Raw genomic sequence first — 19,625 nt, forward strand, 5'->3', positions numbered from 1 at the left:
TCTTACTCTTCTTGACTATTCATTTACTATCTATTATTATTGACTATTATTTTTTCGTTTTATATAATGTTTATATAATGATATATAATGATGAATTCTTTTAAAATAACAATATTTGTTTAATTAAGAGCTTCAACAAACATTAAGTTTTGGCGCTTCGACGCAGCTGAACAAATTCTAACGGGACAAAGGTGTAGAAGGCAGTCGGAATAGATTTAATTGTATATGCATAAAAGATTGAGAGTTTGAGATTATATGAAAAAGTTATGAAAATAATTTAAAATATGAAATCAAATAATTATAGCAAAAGTATTCAAGGCAGAACGCGATATCAAATCTTTAAACGTATTGTATTCGTCTGTAATTTGATAACGAATCCGATGCCGCGAAAGTTTTTTTAACGGTACACAATTAGTTGCGACCGTGCACCAAGTTCAAAGACAGCTCAAGACAGCTCTCAATGTAACGCGTAATTATTATTCGATCAACCGTGGACGCTTGGCTCACTGACGCAAACCGCTGGGAAAAGGTTCCGCTACCGAGCGTCAATTAGCTCATCTCTAATGAGATATTTTTAATCCACTTTGAAATGGGATTTTAAGATCCATTTTTATTCTGTATTTAACGCCGTGGAATGATTTTAATAATAGTTTTTTTTTGTTAAGATATCGAACCGAGGTCTTCGAGGGTAGTTTCATTTTATATTTGAAGAAAATCGAATATATGCAAATAGTATGCGAGGGACGAAAGCCATTTGTCTGCGATTAGAACGATGTTAGGTATTTTTAATAATAGATTTTCTTTTGTTAAGATATCGAACCGAGGTCTTCGAGGGTAGTTTCATTTTATATTTGAAGAAAATCGAATATATGCAAATAGTATGCGAGGGACGAAAGCCATTTGTCTGCGATTAGAACGATGTTAGGTGTGATTAGAATGCGGACCGAGGATCCGCTAGACGCAGTAATATTGCATAATGGTCCGATAAACATCTCGGCGACGTTTTTCGGTATATCGATTCCGCGTTTGTATTCAGCGCGGCGGTCACTTTCCACACTATTATCGAAATCGAGAGTGGCATCGGTTCGACCGCAGTCGCCGTACGCATCGGTTTCTCCGACCCGCACGTGGCCCGCACTTTCACCGTAGAAAATATTATAATATTTGCATACTTCGAATTGCGCAATTGATTGATTTTTACGAGTCGGCGATGGTGCTGGTGGGCCGAGTTTGGAAGCGAGCGGCCGTGGCCTACTGTCTCTACACGTTATACCCTCGAGCGCTTAGATAAGAAAGTGTCACCAGTTCAGCAAGTAAAACTATTATTCTAGTACTGGGTATATGGTATCTTGGACTAGTTTTATGAGTACTATTTACGCATTATTTTTGAGTAATATAATAATTAAAAAAAAAAAAACAGTCTGCTACTTGGATGCGGATAAATATATGTTTAATGATTGGTTACGCGTTTCTTCTATTTTGAGCTCTACGTCGAGAAATGCTTTACATTAGAAATTATCGTCTTTGTTCAAAAACGAGATATCAAGACGAAAGTTTATGGTTTTAAACGACTTCTGAGAACGTTTTCTCTTTCATCTTATCTAATCTTTGGTATTGTAAATATTGATATCGTAACACGACACGAACTATAGCCTACTAACTACTAATCAACTCACCTTGAATCTGTTCCGGCGGTTGGCGCGTAGTATGATCCCGTCGTTCTCGATGTAGTCGGGCACTTCCTTCCGGTTTGAGAAGTTGAACACGACGGAGGTGGACGAGGGTGGGGGGGCGCGCGGCTTGCGGCCCGTCGCCGGGCTGCCCACCCCCGCTTCACCCCCCCGGGCCCACGGCGCCACCACGCTCTTCGTCTCGCCGTTCTCCTTCTTGTCCTTCACCACGACGCTGGTCTTCTTCTCTTCGGCGCCGGTCCAGGCGCGCTCTATACCGGCGGCGCCGATTTTCGAGTACGTTCCTTTGACTTTGACGTCGACCGGCTTCGGCGGAGTTGCGTGACCATTCATGAGAGTTTTTGCGGGTGGAATCTTTGGCGTGTCTGCCGGGGCGGGCGCCGGCGGCTTCGCTTCCGGCTCCGGAGTCAGTTCGCGGATAATTTGTGCGACAGAATTTCCATTGGTCTGCGGGACGATCGGGGCGCTCTCCTCGGGCGTCGATCGAACTATTGGTTCGACAAGAGCGGAGGGCGGCGGATCTTTTTTAGTCGAATTATCGTTATCGTAGGGCAGCGGCGAAGCGATTCGTTGGACGTCATCCTTTTCGTCGGTGTCGTCCAGAGCGGGCGTCGGGGAAGAGACCGATCGGTCGAGCGCGGGCGCCAGCATCGGGCGGATCACGCCGACGCGGCGGGGGGAAGCGGACAGGCGCGACCTCCCCAGCAGGACCGGGTTGGTGGCCGACACGGGCGGCAGGTGAGAACCGCGCCTGGGCGCTTCGAAAGAGTAGCGCACCGTGGAGCCCGCGCGAGCTATGCCCTCCAGTGCGGCCTGCGAGACCTGCTTGGTTTCGCACGGAGTCGACGCGGCGGCCCCCTCGGGCTCGTCGATGGCGGACAGGTCGGCGGCCGCCGGGCTCGGCGACCGGCCCCGGGGCTCCGGCGTGGAGCTGCGCGGCAGAGCTTCGAGGCCGCGGAGGACGGCGGACACGCGCGCGGCCGGCGCCGTCCTCCGCGGCGGAGCGGACTCGAACTTCCTGAGCGTCGAGCGGACGACGTCGGCGGGCGGTCGCTCGGTCTCGCGCAACAGCGGTGTCGGACGGCGCGGGGGGCGCGCCGTGCGGGGCGCGGGCGGCGGCGGCGAGGGCGGGGGCGGCGGCGGTTGCGGGGGCGGCTGCAGCGGGACGTGTGCAGGAGCGTCCTCGCGGGAGTCGAGGCGGCTGAGTGCGTCCACGGAGCGGGCGCGCTTCACTAGGTCGCGGCGGGGCGGCGGCGCGGACAGCGCGGCGTAGGTCGGCGCCGCGAGCGACACGGGGCGGGCGGGGCGCGCGTGCGGGCGGGGCGCGGGCGGCGGCCGCTCGTCCAGCAGGTGCTCGAGCGAGGCGGCGCGGCGCAGGACCGAAGGCCGGCGGCGCGGGGCCTCGCGCAGCGCCAGGCTCAGGTAGCGCGACTTGAGCCTCTTGACGATGCCGGGCCCGTAGCGGAGCTCCTCGTCGTCGTCGTCGGCGGGCGGCGGCGGGGGCGGGGCGGGCGGCGCGGGGGGCGCAGGCGGCCGGGCGCGCGCTGCACGTCTTTGAAGAAGCTCGCGCTTCCATTGTGGTAGGGCGCCGTTCGACATGCCTGCGTTTAGTTTATTCATCTTGTAAATAGAAGTACAGACAACCGACAAACTACAGTGTGTATCATTGTTTCTACATCAATGTTGCCACGTAATTTAAAGCTAACCTAATCAAATGTCCTGGAATAAAGTAATACGTTATTCATAAGTTCAATGACCAGTACATCATCTGTTTGTCTGTTACCACAGAGACCTATTTTGTTTTAGTAATATTAATTTTAAATATAATGTTCGCTTCTTACACTCAATTATAACTGTTCATAATATTTATACAGATACTTAACATATCATTAACAGATAATTTATCTGAGTAGGAAGTAATTCAAGTAGTACAATTGGAGTAATTGGACAATCGCAAAAAGTAGTACCACAAAAAGAGCCGGGGTCAAGTTTAATTGAATTATACCCAAACAAATATCAATTACTGACAGTGAAGAAAACTCTTTAATTGTCAATGATAGGAACAGCTGGAGAGTATTACGACAATAACATTTTATAACTATATTGTAGTCCTACTTATTCCTAACGAATGGTGGTTTTACAATTACATATTATCTATACTAATATTATACAGCTGAAACGTTTGTTTGTTTGTATGAACATACTCATTTCCAGAGCTAATGGTTCAAGTTAAAAAATTCTTTTTGTGTTAGATAGCCCATCTACTGAGCAAGGCTATCAATAATTATCTTTTTAACCGACTTCCAAAAAAGGAGGAGGTTCTCAATTCGACTGTATTTTTTTTTTTTATGTATGTTACATCAGAACTTTTGACCGGGTGGACCGATTTCGACAAATTTTGTTTTAATCGAAAGGTGGTGTGTGTCAATTGGTCCCATTTAAATTTATTTGAGATCTAACAACTACTTTTCGAGTTATATCTAATAATGCGTTTTTACTTGACGCTTTTTTCGTCGACCTACGTTGTATTATACCGCATAACTTTCTACTGGATGTACCGATTTTGATAATTCTTTTTTTTGTTGGAAAGGGGATATTCCTAGTTTGGTACCATGATAAGGAAACCAAGATCTGATGATGGGATCCCAGAGAAATCGAGGGAAACTCTTGAAAATCTGCAATAACCTTTTACTGGGTGTACCGATTTTGATAATTTTTAATTTAATCGAAAGCTGATGTTTATCATGTGGTCACATATAAATTTTATCGAGATCTGATAACTACTTTTTGAGTAATCTTTGATAACGCATAGTTACTTGACTATTTTTTCGTCGATCTACGTTGTCTTACTCGTCGATGTAATTGAAGTCGGTTTTTTTTCGTTTGCGAGCAAACACAATTATAATAAGTTTAACTTCAAATTGACACATTTAAAAATGCAAGATACAGCTAGTTTCACTGTAAAATGATAACACATTACAAAGTGGCTTTAATAAGTATTTTAGAACAAAGTGTCTCTTGATTGTTATATTCAATTGATTGTGAACATTGAAATGTTTATATATTATAGGAAACTTATTAACTACTACTTGAAAATTAATTAATTGAAAATTTTATTAATTTAAAAGGTTACAACATAGTAGATTTCTGTTATTAAATAATTTTAATTTGATATCGGGTTGAGGCAGCGGTCACAGCTTTTGCTCTATCGGTTGCATCCCAATTTACATATAAATAAGTTACCCTGCAGTTCTTCATGCATTATATTTATGGAAAAGATATTTTAAAGCTTTTCTCAGTAAATGGGCTAGCCAACAAAAATAAAATTTCAAATCAAACCAGTAGAGACTCAGATTTGTACATTTGAACAAATAAACTTTTTAGCTATAAAGCTGTATATCTGTTATTTTCAAATTTTAATTATGGGATTTAAAAAAAACACAGTTTTAATATTATTAAATGACAAATTGAAAGTGCTTTTGAAGCCTAGTCAAATAGTTATTTATACGCTACAGCCTGTAATATCCCACTACTGGGCATAGGCCTCTTTCCCCATATAGGAGAAGGATGGAGTCTGTGTATACTCAGGAATCCAATCCATCCATTGGGTATATGATTATAGGCCACTTATTATGTAATTGTGTTGGTAGTTGTATCTTGACAGATTCATAATGAGTACTGCTGTAGCATATGTGTCTTGAACTGTTGAACATTTGTTTGTGAGTGGCCCGACTATTGTTGGTTAATGTGATATCACAAAGCTATTTATATAATGCATATTTTTTAGGTGGTTATCGTGTACACCTGATAGAAATTGTTACTCATAGTAGGGAATATATCCACCAACCCGCAATGGAGCATTAAGCTCTCGCGTGGTGGATTAAGCTCTGATCCTTCTCCTACATGGGGAAAGAGGCCTACGCCCAGTAGTGGGATATTACAGGCTGAAGCGTATATTTTTTAGGATTTATAAAGTTTAGAATTTTCTTGTACTACTATGGTTTATTAAGACGGAGTTGTAATAATTAATAGGTTTTTATTTAGCTATTACTTCATAAAAATGTATATTTCTGATAACATATGATAAAAGAGATATTGTTGAGTTGTATAATTGTTGTAGTGGTTTGAGTTTAACAAATAAGAGCAAATATTTTCCCTTTAAAACATTAATACAGACATACGAGTTACCACACAATTTTAAATGAAGTGTAAACTTTGACTTTGACTTGTGTATATATTTTATTTAAATTAATCAAAACCCAAGACTATACTTATTAGAATGTTTTAACAACATGCATAGATCAATGTACTGGTCATTGTCTTTTCAAAATTTACAATTGATATCAAACAAAAAGAACATGTCTAATTATATAATTAACTAGCTGACCCGGCAATCGTTGTCTTGCCGCTAAACGCTATTAAAAATAGGGGTTGATGGTAGAGGGTTGTAAATTTAGGGTTGTATGTATTTTTTAATGTTGTATCATAAAAAAATAGAAATTAAAAATTTTGTCTAAAAATAATAAAAAAAAAATTAGGGGTGGACTACCCCTAACATTTAGGGGGATGAAAAATAGATGTTGGCCGATTCTCATAGATACCGGATAAGCACAAAAAATTTCATCAAAATCGGTCAAGCCGTTTCGGAGGAGTATGGCAACGAAAACTGTGACACAAGAATTTTATATATTAGATTTTTACATCATTTGTTAAAATGATCACAATAGGTGAATGAATAAATGAATTTTTGTTACATTAATGTGTCATTACATAATGTTTACTTACCAAAGTCCTGAGAGGACTCGAGGATGGTTTCCACCATCATCTTGTGCGGCGGCCCGGCAAAGCAACTGATGTGAATTGCAAATGAAAACACATTAAGCGCTTGTCAACAAAATAATATGCAAAGACAAAATAGAAAGCATCACTTTTACATTTTAACTACTGTCAAACTTAACTGTAATATTGTAAATATATTACATAGAACTATGATACAATTTCAATTTTGCTTGTTTAATAGTATTCTTACAACATATGCACTACAATGTAGCAAAGCAAAAATAAGTACAATCGAAATACTAAAACATTATAAAAAAAAAACTATGGAAGTATATTGTCATTGTTTATCATTAAGGCTCGGTATGTAGATTTATCTATATTAACTGATAAAAAAAAACAATTTCTAATAGGATTCTGTGTATGGTTAGACGAAGTAACGGAGCAGCGTCGTTGACCCCGCGGCTCAGCGCGCCAGTCTAACTGTTGCGCTGCGTCCGTACACAACAATTACAAATAAACAGATCGCGGATATGAGTCCGCAGCAATGCTTTTAACAACAATAGCCGCCATCACTCGCCGGCGCATTCCACTCCGCCATGCTTCGCAAAACTTCATCCTTACCTATTAAATATCCATCTGTGTCCTCAACGAGCTACGAGATTGATACCCACACGGTTCTAATCACAGTAGCGTCATTTAACCGTCGTATTAACTCTAATCTACTTTAAGTATTTACGACTGCAATGATGAATGAACGACAAAAACCACTCACTGTCGTGTTTTCAGAAATTAACCGGAGTTTAGATCTACGCTCGATCACACGTAAAAACTTTATAAAATCACTCTAAAACTTTTACGATCAGTACAATGGATTCACATGAAGTATTAATGATTTGCTTAATACATTATTAAATTATAAAAAAACTTAATATAAAAGAACCACTATCGATTAACGCACAAACACACGACCACCAACCGTAACGCAAATTATGACACTAGACTATATAGTAGGAGTGGACGATATACATCGATGTTTTAAAAATACTCGATGTATAGTAACGATGCATCGAATCAAACCGATGTATTGTTAAGTTTTAAACATCGAGTATACATCGATGTCTTTTTTTCGATGCATCGAAAAGGCAAACAATCAAACCTAATTTTTTTCACTTCTTCTCCCACATTTTTTTGTCTTTTCCAATTACATTATTTAGCACTCGCAAGGTGTTTCGTGTAAAAGGGATATTACTGGTTGAAAAAGCAGCCAATATTATAGAAGTCAGTGCAAGCAACCTATAAAAAATATAAATGCAAATGGCCGACTGAATGACTGAATTCACCCGCCGTCTCTCTCTCTTACTTACAGTTGCAGTCTTTGGCTTCAAAAATCATATAATTTTTGTATTAATTAATTACCTACTCAGCTTGATTCAGAATTCATTTTAAAATTTGCTGTGTCAAGTGTTAAACTGAAAACACGTTATATGTAATATTAATATTACTATCATATCATAATAAGTCTGTGAATACGTTGGACAAGTAAACAAAGGTAAGTGTGTGCACCTAAATAATATATAAGTAACAATTTTCGAGATTTCCGTAAAAGCATGATTGTAAATTAAACAAAAATTCCGTAACTAATACTTTAATTGTATTTCGTGCTTAATGTCGTACCTATTTAAGTAAAACATTACATCGCGTTTTAGTCTTCTAGGTTAGAAATATAAAAATATTTTTCATATTAATCTGTCTAATCTAAGTAATCATGTAAATGTCCAATTTATTATTTTAAAGGGAGTAATCATTTATCGTACAAATGATACTTACGGTAATCAATACATTTTTATTAGATAAACCGAAGTTAATAACGAAACATATCACTAGTGATTCCATGTTATCGATATCACGTTATCGATATTTTTTTTTACTTGAAAATACATTCCTCGTTTATCTATTTCAGAATATAATGGCGCCTAAAAAGAAAAGCTTAGTCTGGAATTTTTACGACAGAATTGATGACAATAAATCTAAATGTAAGTTATGTCAAAAAGTTATCAAGTGTTCTGGAAATACAACAAACTTATTTGGGCATGTTCGCAATGTCCACAGGGCTGCTTACATTGAAATTTTTCCATTTCAAAGGACTACATCGGAGAAGGAAAGTATCACGCAATCAGTTCTAGAGCCAGCTGCTTCAAGTTCCAATGCGACACCTTGCATTGGTATTGTTGATGAACTTAAATCAGTTCAATCTGATTCCAAAACCGTTATTTCTTCGACGAGTAGTTCTCAAAGTACGTCAAAACCGTTGGTTAAAGCTTTAGATTCTGACTCTGAAGTAATCCCTATAAAACGTCAAAAATCTATCAAGACCAGTTTTCAAGAAATCTCCTCTTATTCAGAATCCGGCATGAAAACAAGAAAAGTTAACAATTGTTTGTTATATATGATTTGTAAAGATTACCAGCCTTTCTCAATAGTCGAGAATGAAGGTTTCAAAAATCTTATGAAAGCAGTTGCTCCTCAATATAAAATACCAAGTAGAACAAGTCTAAGACGATGGTTGGATAATAAATATGAGGTTGTTTCAGAAACTTTTAAAAAGAAATTGTCTTCGATAGAAGACTTAACCTTGACGACAGATATTTGGTCTGATACATTAAATATGAAAAGTTTTATAGGCGTAACTGCTCATTTTGGAATAGAAATTGAACTCATTTCAGTTACTCTCGGCGTGTACGAACTCGATGAAAGACATACGTCACAATATATTTCTGAAATGCTTTTTAAAACTTGTGCAGAATGGGGCATTAAAAAAGATAATGTGACGGCTGTTGTAACCGATAATGCTGCCAATATGGTGAAAGCTGTAGAATTGACGTTTGGTAAGAAGAAACACATTCCATGTTTGGCTCATACGTTAAATTTGGTGGCTGAGGGCACAATGGCATGTACTGAGTGGCAAAAAATTGTTACTAAAATTAAAGCAATCGTGACCTGGTTCAAACAAAGTTGCGTTGCTAGTGACGAATTGCGCAAAGCTACTTCTACTGAGACTAAACTTATACAAAGCGTACCGACGCGCTGGAATAGTACTTACTACATGGTACAAAGATTTTTAGAACTGCGGAGTGTCATAAATGATATTCTTTTTCGACACGCCACCGCACCCCCAATGCTCAGCAGTTCAGAAATATCCATTGCCTCATCCGTCCTCCTGATATTGCGGCCTTTGGAGGTAGCCACAAAAGAAATTTCTGCAGATAAATATTGCACAACCAGCAAAATTATACCTTTAGTCCGCTGCATATTTTCCAAAATTACTTCAGCAGTTGTCGCAGAAGAACCTGTGGCACGAGAAGTGCAAAAACTGGCTCTGCAAGAAATTACGAAAAGAATGGGTTCCATTGAACATGTAACTCCTCTTGCTATAGCAACCATTTTAGACCCACGTTTTAAAAAAATTCACTTTAACGATGCAATAGCTTGTAGCAATGCTGTATCGAAAATCAAAGATTTAATGAAGATTCATTTGCGTCAAATTGAAGAAATCGAGTCAGACTCTGATAAGTCTGATAAAAGTGAAGAGACATTTTCATTATGGAGTGATCATTACAAACTGGTACATCGCAATTGGAAGAGTAATAAATCTGAAGATAGCTTGTCGGATGAACTTTCAGTTTACCTGACAAGTCCTGTTGGAAGACTTAACGACAATCCTCTAGAAATTTGGAAAGACTACAAAATACAGTTTCCAATATTGCATAAAATTGCCTTTAAATATCTAACAATGGTGGGCACATCAGTGCCATCAGAGAGACTGTTTTCACAAGCGGCGCAGGTAATGACTCAACAAAGGAATAGATTAAAGGGTAAAAGATTGGGTAAAATTTTGTTTTTACAAAGTATAGATAAAAACTATTGGGATATGTATTAAAAATAAATGTAAAGGTAATAAAGTTTTTTTAATAGATGCTTGCTTTTTATTTCTAAACCACATACATATTTAACTTATAGAAAAACAATCGATGTATAGAAAACATCGATGTATTTTTTGATACATCGATATTACATCGATGCAACAATCCGATGCATTCAATCGAAAAAAACATCGATGTTTTTTTTTAATGTCCATCACTACTATATAGACAGATAACTTGTATTACGTTCTATGTTGTCTTTGAAATTTGTTACAGAGTAAAAAACCGCTAAAGTAAAGAAGCAAATGTCGTGTTACGCTTTTTGTACACAGTTTGGTTTTATCAGCTTCACAAAAACCCAAGTAGTGTTACAGTGTGTCGTACTAACTTAAAAGCATGTAAGTTTTAAATTTTGTTAATAAATTTATGGATGTAAATCTGAAATAAATAAATAATAATAATTATTATTTATCTAACTCAATACAAAGTAAATGGGTTGTTAATTTTCGTACGTGAAATTTTTTGTTTTCGTTATTGATATTAAATTGAAACAACATTATAATTGGTGCAGCGGTCAAACCCTTCGCGGTAGTCGTAAGCGCGTCGTCAATAATACTAGCTAAAGCTAATACAGAATAGAATAGTAGAATAGGGAAATTCAAAAATGCATTCAATTACCCTGATTATATTACGAAATGCGTAAAAGTATTACGAATTACGAAAAAGTACATAGCTTTCATAACTTGGCACTAAAAATATGTTGGAATGATTTTTTTTTCAGCCTTTTTATAACTTTTTGCGTAAAAATGCCCTAAAAACCCGTACTCTCGGTGGTAACGTCGTAAGGTTTAGTTTGGCTTGTGCCGGCGGATCGGTAAGAGAAACACGTCTGGTCTTCATAAATGTATATTGGCAACTGTTTAATCGTAGTTAAAGTTTATTGAGACTATGTTATAAGGTTTACAATTGCAAAACAGAATAACCATAAGCCGCCCACCAAAGGACTACTGAAGTCCTTTCAAAATAAGTAAAATTAACAAAACTTATAGGTAATCACATGTTTTGAGTTTGCTTCTACAACAATCATTAAGGTATCGGTGGTGCGGTCAGAAAGAATTTATCCAAAGAACAATAGTAAAATAATAAATGTTAACAACTATATAGCACTAATCTATTTCGATGGGCAACGCACATAGTTTGGTTACGCATCGCTTTGTTATATTATCACCACTCTTTACACTATAGACTCTGGTAAGACCGTCAGGGCCAGGATGCTTGTCGGTTATTCGTCCCATAAGCCACTTTCCTGGTGGCAAATTGTCCTGTTTTATGAGGACAATGTCTCCTATCTTGAATTCTTCTTCGCGTTTTAACCATTTCGGTCTTTGTTGCAGCCGCGTCAAGTATTCTTTTTGCCATCTTGACCAGAAGTCATTCAGCAGTTTTTGCGTGTATTGCCAACGTGTCAGGTTGCTTATTTTAGCGTCTTTCAGGTTCACATCAGGCACGGTTACAGGGGCTTCAGTTATCAAAAAATGACCCGGAGTTAGTGGTTCTAACGTGCTGTCCTCCTGCGGGCACAGCGGTCTCGAGTTCAAGCACGCTTCAATTCCACAGAGAACCGTTGTAAGCTCTTCATAGGTAAGGTTAGTGTTAAGGATTCTTCGTAGATGGTGCTTAATAGACTTCACACCAGTCTCCCATAAATTTCCAAAATTTGGGGAGTAGGCCGGGATGAAGTGCCATTGTGTTCCATCATTAGCAAGTAATTCACTAATTTCTCCATCAAATTGTAGGCGAGCTTCCCTCCAGGCTTCAACCAGCTCCTTGTTAGCACCAACAAAATTTCTTCCCTGATCACTCCACAAGTTTGTGCATCTGCCTCTTCGTGCGCAAAATCGTTTAAAGGCACCAATGAATGCAGCCGAAGTCAGATCACCAACTAACTCCAAGTGGATCGCCTTCGTGGACATACATACAAAAATAGCTATGTACGCCTTGCCAGTTTGAGCTCCTCTGCCCTTTTTTAGTAAAATTTGAATTGGTCCCGCAAAGTCGACACCGGAGTTAAGGAATGGCCGAGCTGGTTTTACCCGAAAACTTGGTAAGTCTCCCATCAATTGTGTTTTTACCCTAGCCCCTTGTTTAGCACATATCAAGCATCGATGGATACACTGCTTTACTAGGGACTTCGCGCGGAGTATCCAGTATTTCGATCGCAGGTAAGTGAGCATCAATTGCACTCCTCCATGCAGCGTCTTCAAATGTGCTTCTGCGACCACTAAATAGGTAAGTCTACTTGCATGACCCAAAATGATTGGGTGCTTCACTTCATTAGCCAGTTCAGAGTTCCTGAGCCGACCGCCCACCTTCAGGATTCCATCTTCGTCAAGGTAAGGATCTAGTGCTTTTAGTTTGCTTGTTTTCTTAACTCTCCTTTTTGTTTTTAACGATTTTATATCTTCTGTAAATTCTTCTTCTTGTGCTCTTTTTATACAGGTCTGCATCGATACGTGTAGTTCTTCAGTTGTGATTTTGCTATCTATTCTGTCCTTTAATGTTTTTTGTTTCAGGAATCTTCGGCAGTATGTGATTGTTCTAAGTAGCTCTAATAGTGTATCAAATTCTTCAAATTGTGTAAGTAGTCTCTTCTCTTGTTCATTTCTGTCGTAAGTTATTTTTAAATTTTGTATTTTATTATTTTTCCTTTCAATTTCTGTTTGCATAATGTTTGGTTTAGTGAACTGTATCTTCGATTGTTGTAACCAGTCTGGCCCATGCCACCATAATTCACACTTTTTCAGATTTTCTACTAACATCCCCCTGGAACCAACATCAGCTGGATTATCTTGAGTTTGGACGTGATGCCACTGACTGCAGGATACATTTGTTGTAACCTCAACAACTCTGTTTGCTACAAACACCTTCCAGTTGTTTGGATCTCCAAATGACCACGACAGGACAATGGACGAATCTGTCCAAGCATAAATTTGAGTTGCAGGTATTCTCATTGCTTGACCAACTTGCTTAAGCAATCTTGAGAGTATCAACGCGCCGCAGAGCTCCAAACGAGGTAAGGATATTGTTTTCAATGGAGCTACTCTTGTTCTTGCTGCGATGAGCGTCGTTTTGTTCGTACCGTCTGGGTAAGTCACTCTGCAATATACTACAGCGCTATATGCTTTGATGGATGCATCGCTGAATCCATGGAGTTCTATAGACTCTCTGTTGGCGCACGTCGTACCTACCCATCTTTCTATGTAGATTCCATTCACATGTTCAAGATCAGATCGCAATGTGATCCACCTGCTGGCTATTTTAGAATTCAATGCATCGTCCCAGTTTATTCTTTCAAGCCATAGTTCTTGCATTAATATCTTTGTCAGAACGATGCTAGGCGCAATCCAGCCGAGTGGGTCAAACAACTTTTGGATGTCAGACAGAATGCTTCGCTTCGTGATCACTTCACTGATTGAAGGTAAGTTTAAATTGTACTCGAATCTGTCTTTTCCTAAATTCCATTGTACGCCAAGTGCCTTTATTATTCCATCAATCTTCAATTCCAGATTAGAATTAGACGATCTATCGCCAGGATCAACTGTTTCCAAGAATTCTCGGCTGTTGGATGACCATTTCTTTAGTTCGAATCCACCCAAATGAAGAAGCGCTCTAAGATCTTGACTATTCTTTATTGCTTGTTGCAGACTGTCACTTCCAGACATTGCATCATCTACGTAAAAATCTTCACGCAATATCTTAGCAGCTTCGGGATACCGGTCGCCTTCATCTTCTGCTAACTTCATAAGGGTTCTTACGGCGAGATAGGGAGCAGAAGCTGTTCCAAACGTAACAGTCAACAATCGGTAGTCTTTGACTTCTTCAGATTGGTCGTTTCTCCACAAAATTCTTTGATAATCTGCGTCTTCTCGGTCAACCCATATCATACGGTACATTTTCTGGATATCAGCAACAAAGCAAACGGCGTGAGTTCTCCACCTCATTATCAGGTTTCTCAGATCGTCTTGCAGTACAGGACCTGTCAACAGTTCGTCATTGAGAGAGACACCGTTGGAGCCCTTGCACGAAGCGTCAAATACGACACGAGTCTTCGTGGTTTCTTTATCATTACGGATCATGGCGTGGTGAGGTAAGTAGACTGATTTATTATTTATTTCTTCTGTAGGTATTTCTTCGATATGTTTTAGATCTATGTAATCTTCAATTACCTTCTTGTATTCGTGCTTTAATTCTTTATTTTGATTGAACCTTCTTTCTAATTGCATTAGTCTTTTCATTGCTATATCTCTCGTATTTCCTTCTGTTGATTTAGGTTCTTCAGTGTTGAATGGTAATTTGACAACATATCTTCCACATTCATCTCGCTTCTGTGTCTTAGTGTATATATCTTCACATAACTGTTCCCTTTGTGTTAAATTTCTTTTCGTATCTTCATCAACTTCCCATATTGTTTTCAGTAAATCTTCTATATCAACTTCTTGTTTCATGACCGTTAAGGATTCATGCTTCCTGACATTGATGTCAATTCCACCCATAAGGATCCATCCCAGGTATGTATCTTGTGCGCATGGTGTACCTGGTGGACCTTTGATCAATCCCTTCTTCATAATGTTTGCATACTCATTGACACCCAACAGCAGATCGATGTTACAGGAGGCGGAAAATGTTTCGTCTGCCAGTTGAATGCCAGCAAGGTGCGGCCAATCTCTTCTTATTATTGTGCCTGAATGTATGTTAGAGGTCAAGGGCTTCTTCATCACGTAGGCTTTAATAGGTAAAATGAAATTGTTCCATCGTGATAATACATTTACATTTACTTCATGCCTGACTCTAACCTTCGTGGACTCAAGTCCAGACACGATAAGATCTACTGCTGTCTTGTGTAGTTTCAGGATCTGAGTTGCCTTTTCACTTATAAAACATGCTTGAGATCCTGAGTCTATTAGCGCCTTCAATGCAGTAGTGTGTCTACGTTCATTCTTTAAAATTACTATTGCAGTGGCTAATAGTGAAATTGTCTGTTTCCGCCCTGCGTGATAGTGTGACGCAACCATTGCTTTAACTTCCCCTTCTTCTACATTTGCTTGATTGGATGACATCGGTTGATTAGCTACAACATGAGAAGCCGATGCCTCCCCGTAGTTAGGTAGATGTAGAAGAGTGTGGTGACGTCTCTTACATATACGGCATGATGTTGGCAAACGGCACCTAAACACCGAATGTCCAACTCCGAGGCAATTGAAACAGAGCTTGTTTGTTTTGACATGTTCTCTACGTTCGTTTGGTGACATCTTGGTGAATACGTTACAATGGCATAACGTGTGCGCATCTGTACATAAAGTACAACTTCTTTGCTTTGGTCTTTCCGTGGCTGTAACGTGAAGGACTCGTTCCTTGGCAAGCTTCGTAGTAGTGGGGGGGTTGACTAATTCCAATGTCCTGAATTTTGCCTCCAAAAACTTGCGCAGATCCCTCCAAGTCGACAAGTCCTGGGAATTCTCTGAGTAGGAATTTTGTTCCCACTCTTTCTGGGATTCTGGGTCCAACTTCTGTGCAACCAGAAATATAATTACTGGATCCCAAGAATCCGTCGACACCTCCAGATTTTCTAAACTCTGTAATACTTCGTTGGTGGTGTCGAGTAGAGATTTCAGTTGGGTTGCGGCTTGGCTGGTACATTTCTTCTGGGCAAAAAGTCGCTTCAACAATGCGTTCACTATTAGACGCTTGTTCCCATATCGATGGTTCAGCGTTCCCCATGCTTGAATGTAGTTAGCGCTTGTTACTGTAATGTGCTTCAATAAAGTTGCTGCTTCACCTGCCACACTGGTTTTTAGGTAATGGAGTTTTTCGACGTCGCTTAGTGTCGTGCAGTTGTGGACGAGTGATGAAAATAAATCTTTAAAACTAGGCCAGAGTTCGTACTCGCCCGAAAACAGAGGTAAATGTATAGCCGGGAGGTGAACTTTCTTATTTTGCAGGTCTTCTGGTGGCGATTGTTTACTTTTGGCAGACTCGACTGCCGCCAACATGTCTTTCAAGTCTCCCAACATACACAAGTACAAATCTTCTTGTATAAAAAATTCCTCATTCTCGAAATATGGCAGCAATTCACGCTCCTCACGAGTGGTACAGGTCAATAATTTTTTATGGGCTTCTTTGAAAATCATCCAGTATTCTTCAATTGTTTTAATTCTGGTTTGTAAGTAGCCCACTTTAGCCAGTCGTTGTTTGGGGCATTTTGATAAATTGAGCTGTGTTTTCTTCAATAGTAGGGCTGTATTTTCCAGTATACTGAGTGCTTGTTCGGTTTCCGTGGCCATATTTTACACGTAACAGTCGAAATCCTCACAATAAAACTTGTAAATATTGATGCGTCGACGTGAATATATTTATTTTTCTTTATAATTGCACTAAGCTTCAACTCGACGCTCGCGTATCGCTTAGGAATGCAGTTCTTTTGTTCTCCCGGTAAGCGGTTCTCAATGCAATGTTAAACTTCCGTCCGGCTCGAAGGACCATATGGTAACGTCGTAAGGTTTAGTTTGGCTTGTGCCGGCGGATCGGTAAGAGAAACACGTCTGGTCTTCATAAATGTATATTGGCAACTGTTTAATCGTAGTTAAAGTTTATTGAGACTATGTTATAAGGTTTACAATTGCAAAACAGAATAACCACTCGGATATCCGTAAGAAATAATGGTGTGGGTGTAATGTGAAGTTTTCCCAATTTTAATTAAAACGCATTTTTCTTAACGGTGAAGGCCAAAAAGAAAGGTTATAATGAAAAGGATCAAATTTAAAAAGCTTGCTTCGTAATTTTTTTATTTGTGATATGTTTTTATGATTTTATTTGTAATGAAATACAAGAACAATAGCTGCCATCGCTTGCTGGTGCATTCCACTGCACCATTGGTTTTTTGTGGTTATTTTTGTAATAAAATAATTTTAATACCATAAAATGCAAAAACTTCGCTAAAATGAGATCAATGTAAATTTCATTGCAGTAGCAATTAAGGATAAATCTATTCATTAGTTTATAATAAAAACAATAGTTGCTTTGGTTTGATTTTATTAAACTTTTCCAAATATTCTGCCGTTTTAACCGATTTCCAAAGAAGGAGGAGATTCTCAATTCTATTGTATTTTCTATATATGATACCTCAGAACTTTTGACTGAATAGACCAATTTTGATGATTTTTCTAACTGAAAGGTGGTACCAACATGTCATGTGGTCCCATTAAAATTTAATTGAGTTCTAACAAGTACTTTTCTTGACTATTTTTTTTTCTACTTATGTTGTATTCCTTGTCGATGTAATTGAAGTCGGTTTTTTTTTGTTTGCAAGCAAACTATTATTATTATTATTATTATTCCGTTAACAACAAGCGTACTTTTAGAAAGAATTGATTCTATTTGAATATTAAGTACCACTATTTTACTTACTGAACATCCATTATAGAAGAGTAATTTGGGTTGGCCAATCATGAAAAACGTCTACAATTTAGTAAATAAAATCATACTCAGAACAAGCTTCTTTCGCCAGTACATCCATCACATCAATGTATTCTATAACAACACGAGCAGGTATCCATTGTATAACATCTTTTATCTTTTCGCTATTCATTTTACATAGTAAATATAAGATAGTATAAGCCATTGGAATGCCACGTCCTCGTAGGTACAACTAAATAAACGTTGAAGAGCACTTTTTTAAAGGCCATCTAAACTTTGAAAATTAAATTCATTAATAGCAAGTAAGCAAGAAACTTTTGTTTGTTTAAGTTTTAAATGCATGTTGCTAACCCTCGAATCAATAATTGCTAAAAATTATAAACAGGCGCTTAACTGATTGTAAAATGTAAGAGAGAGTCTAGCCATTATTTCACTGCGCCTTAAATTACGCCACGGCTCGGATTCCAATGAAGAGTAACGGTTGCCTTCAAAATGGTATTTCTTCATTTATTTACTGGCTTAATAAAGCCCCCGGGGCCCTAAATGGTGCAAATTACTTTCAAGATAACCCTTTCTTCAGAATTAATGCGAACTTAATAGTCACCGGACTGATTGTACGGACGTTTTACGCACATTTTGTGGGTTAGCAAAGTTTAATCGTTGTAGTAATGAGCGGTGATTCTAAGTATGGACGTAGTAATACCCTTATATACTCTCATAAAATAAAAGTTTTTTTTTCTTTCTTTCGTCAGTAAATCGTTTCTTCTCCTCTATTAATCTATAATGTCATTATATTTTCGTTATACTTGCATATGTAATTAGTTTAAGTAACAGATTGGTATAACATAAAAATATATCCTATACTTACGTTCTAATTATCTCGTGTCGCACTCGTATCGGTAACAGTTAACTTCTGCCAGCCCCCTAAATATATTTCATATAAATTATGAAGTGCCAGAGAGTACTCAGACAACGCCTGCACTTTGAGTTTGTTGCTGTCTAAATTCTAAGAATGTATCAAATACTTATACTTAGTAAATATCAAATTTTGTTTAAAAGACGTTTAGTTTTTTAACAGTAGGTGAATCCATTTGCAAATTTCTTGAAGCTCGTAACATTTCTACGTACATTTGTAAATAAATAATTATTTCTTTTTCATCCGATTGTCAGAATAGGTAAGTGTTAGAGATATCAAGAGATACAAATAAAAAAAATTGGTTGTTTGTAAAGTCGGTGTAAACAAAACATCTCGGACGCATAGGCCAATCGAGTGGAGGAGAGACAGATGCAGCGTAAGCGTACCTATAATGAGCGTAATGGGACAACGAGCGTAACGCTATAATGAGTCATCCTTTTTCGTGCATGCAACCGGCATTCATCGATTTATTAGACCTTGTCACGTCAAAAAAATACATAAGTATTTATGTAACGTCTTTTTTGTTTGAAGCAATATTATTTCTTTTCAATGTATTAGTTTGTCAGTAGTGCGTGCATTATGAATATTTTTTTTTGGTAAATTGTTTGTCAAAAGCGAACACTGAATCTTCACATTAGTTACGTTACATCGGTGACGGAACATAAACATATTTTTCAAACTACCGATACTTATTTGTCCTTCGTTTTCTTTCTTCTTTATTTTTATCTATTTCAATAAAAAGACAAGGTTCTTAATTCGATGTCCTTATTATGTGTTTGTTACGGCATCAAAGAATATAGCCACCCCCTCTCTTCCCGTGGGTGTCGTAGGACGCGACTAAGGGAT

At 38.6% G+C, this 19,625-nt stretch overlaps 3 protein-coding genes across 3 annotated transcripts in view; 1 reads left to right on the forward strand and 2 right to left on the reverse strand.

Annotated features, from left to right (window-relative positions):
- The window catches only part of LOC123662667 (histone-lysine N-methyltransferase 2D), a 47,228-nt gene extending 40,712 nt beyond the window's left edge, over nucleotides 1-6,516 (reverse strand). Inside the window, exons 1-2 of the mRNA XM_045597475.1 lie at nucleotides 6,477-6,516; nucleotides 1,677-3,292 (exon numbers count right to left, since the gene is read on the reverse strand). Coding sequence (XP_045453431.1) covers nucleotides 1,677-3,292; nucleotides 6,477-6,516 — 1,656 coding nt within the window. The remainder of the gene's footprint in view (nucleotides 1-1,676; nucleotides 3,293-6,476) is intronic.
- A 1,920-nt stretch (nucleotides 6,517-8,436) lies between these two features.
- Nucleotides 8,437-11,029, forward strand: LOC123662678 (E3 SUMO-protein ligase ZBED1-like). The gene is made up of 2 exons (XM_045597485.1): nucleotides 8,437-10,354; nucleotides 10,962-11,029. Exons 1-2 carry the CDS (start codon nucleotides 8,437-8,439, stop codon nucleotides 11,027-11,029), a joined length of 1,986 nt encoding a protein of 661 aa, XP_045453441.1.
- A 527-nt stretch (nucleotides 11,030-11,556) lies between these two features.
- LOC123662686 lies at nucleotides 11,557-16,731 on the reverse strand. The gene has a single exon (XM_045597489.1). It carries the CDS (start codon nucleotides 16,729-16,731, stop codon nucleotides 11,557-11,559), a length of 5,175 nt encoding a protein of 1,724 aa, XP_045453445.1.
- Between the last annotated feature and the right edge of the window lie 2,894 nt (nucleotides 16,732-19,625).

The sequence above is a fragment of the Melitaea cinxia genome, chromosome 2 (genome assembly GCF_905220565.1).
Source record: "Melitaea cinxia chromosome 2, ilMelCinx1.1, whole genome shotgun sequence".
In the NCBI taxonomy this organism is placed as follows: Eukaryota; Metazoa; Arthropoda; class Insecta; order Lepidoptera; family Nymphalidae; genus Melitaea; species Melitaea cinxia.

What these genes read in the sequence shown, in the direction of transcription:
- LOC123662678 (XM_045597485.1), top strand. Translation starts at nt 8,437, where the DNA reads ATGGCGCCTAAAAAGAAAAGCTTAGTCTGGAATTTTTACGACAGAATT. An exon ending in ATTAAAGGGTAAAAGATTGG is followed by an intron (nt 10,355 to 10,961) that starts GTAAAATTTTGT and finishes TAATTGGTGCAG; the next exon opens with CGGTCAAACCCTTCGCGGTA.
- LOC123662686 (XM_045597489.1), bottom strand. Translation starts at nt 16,731, where the DNA reads ATGGCCACGGAAACCGAACAAGCACTCAGTATACTGGAAAATACAGCC.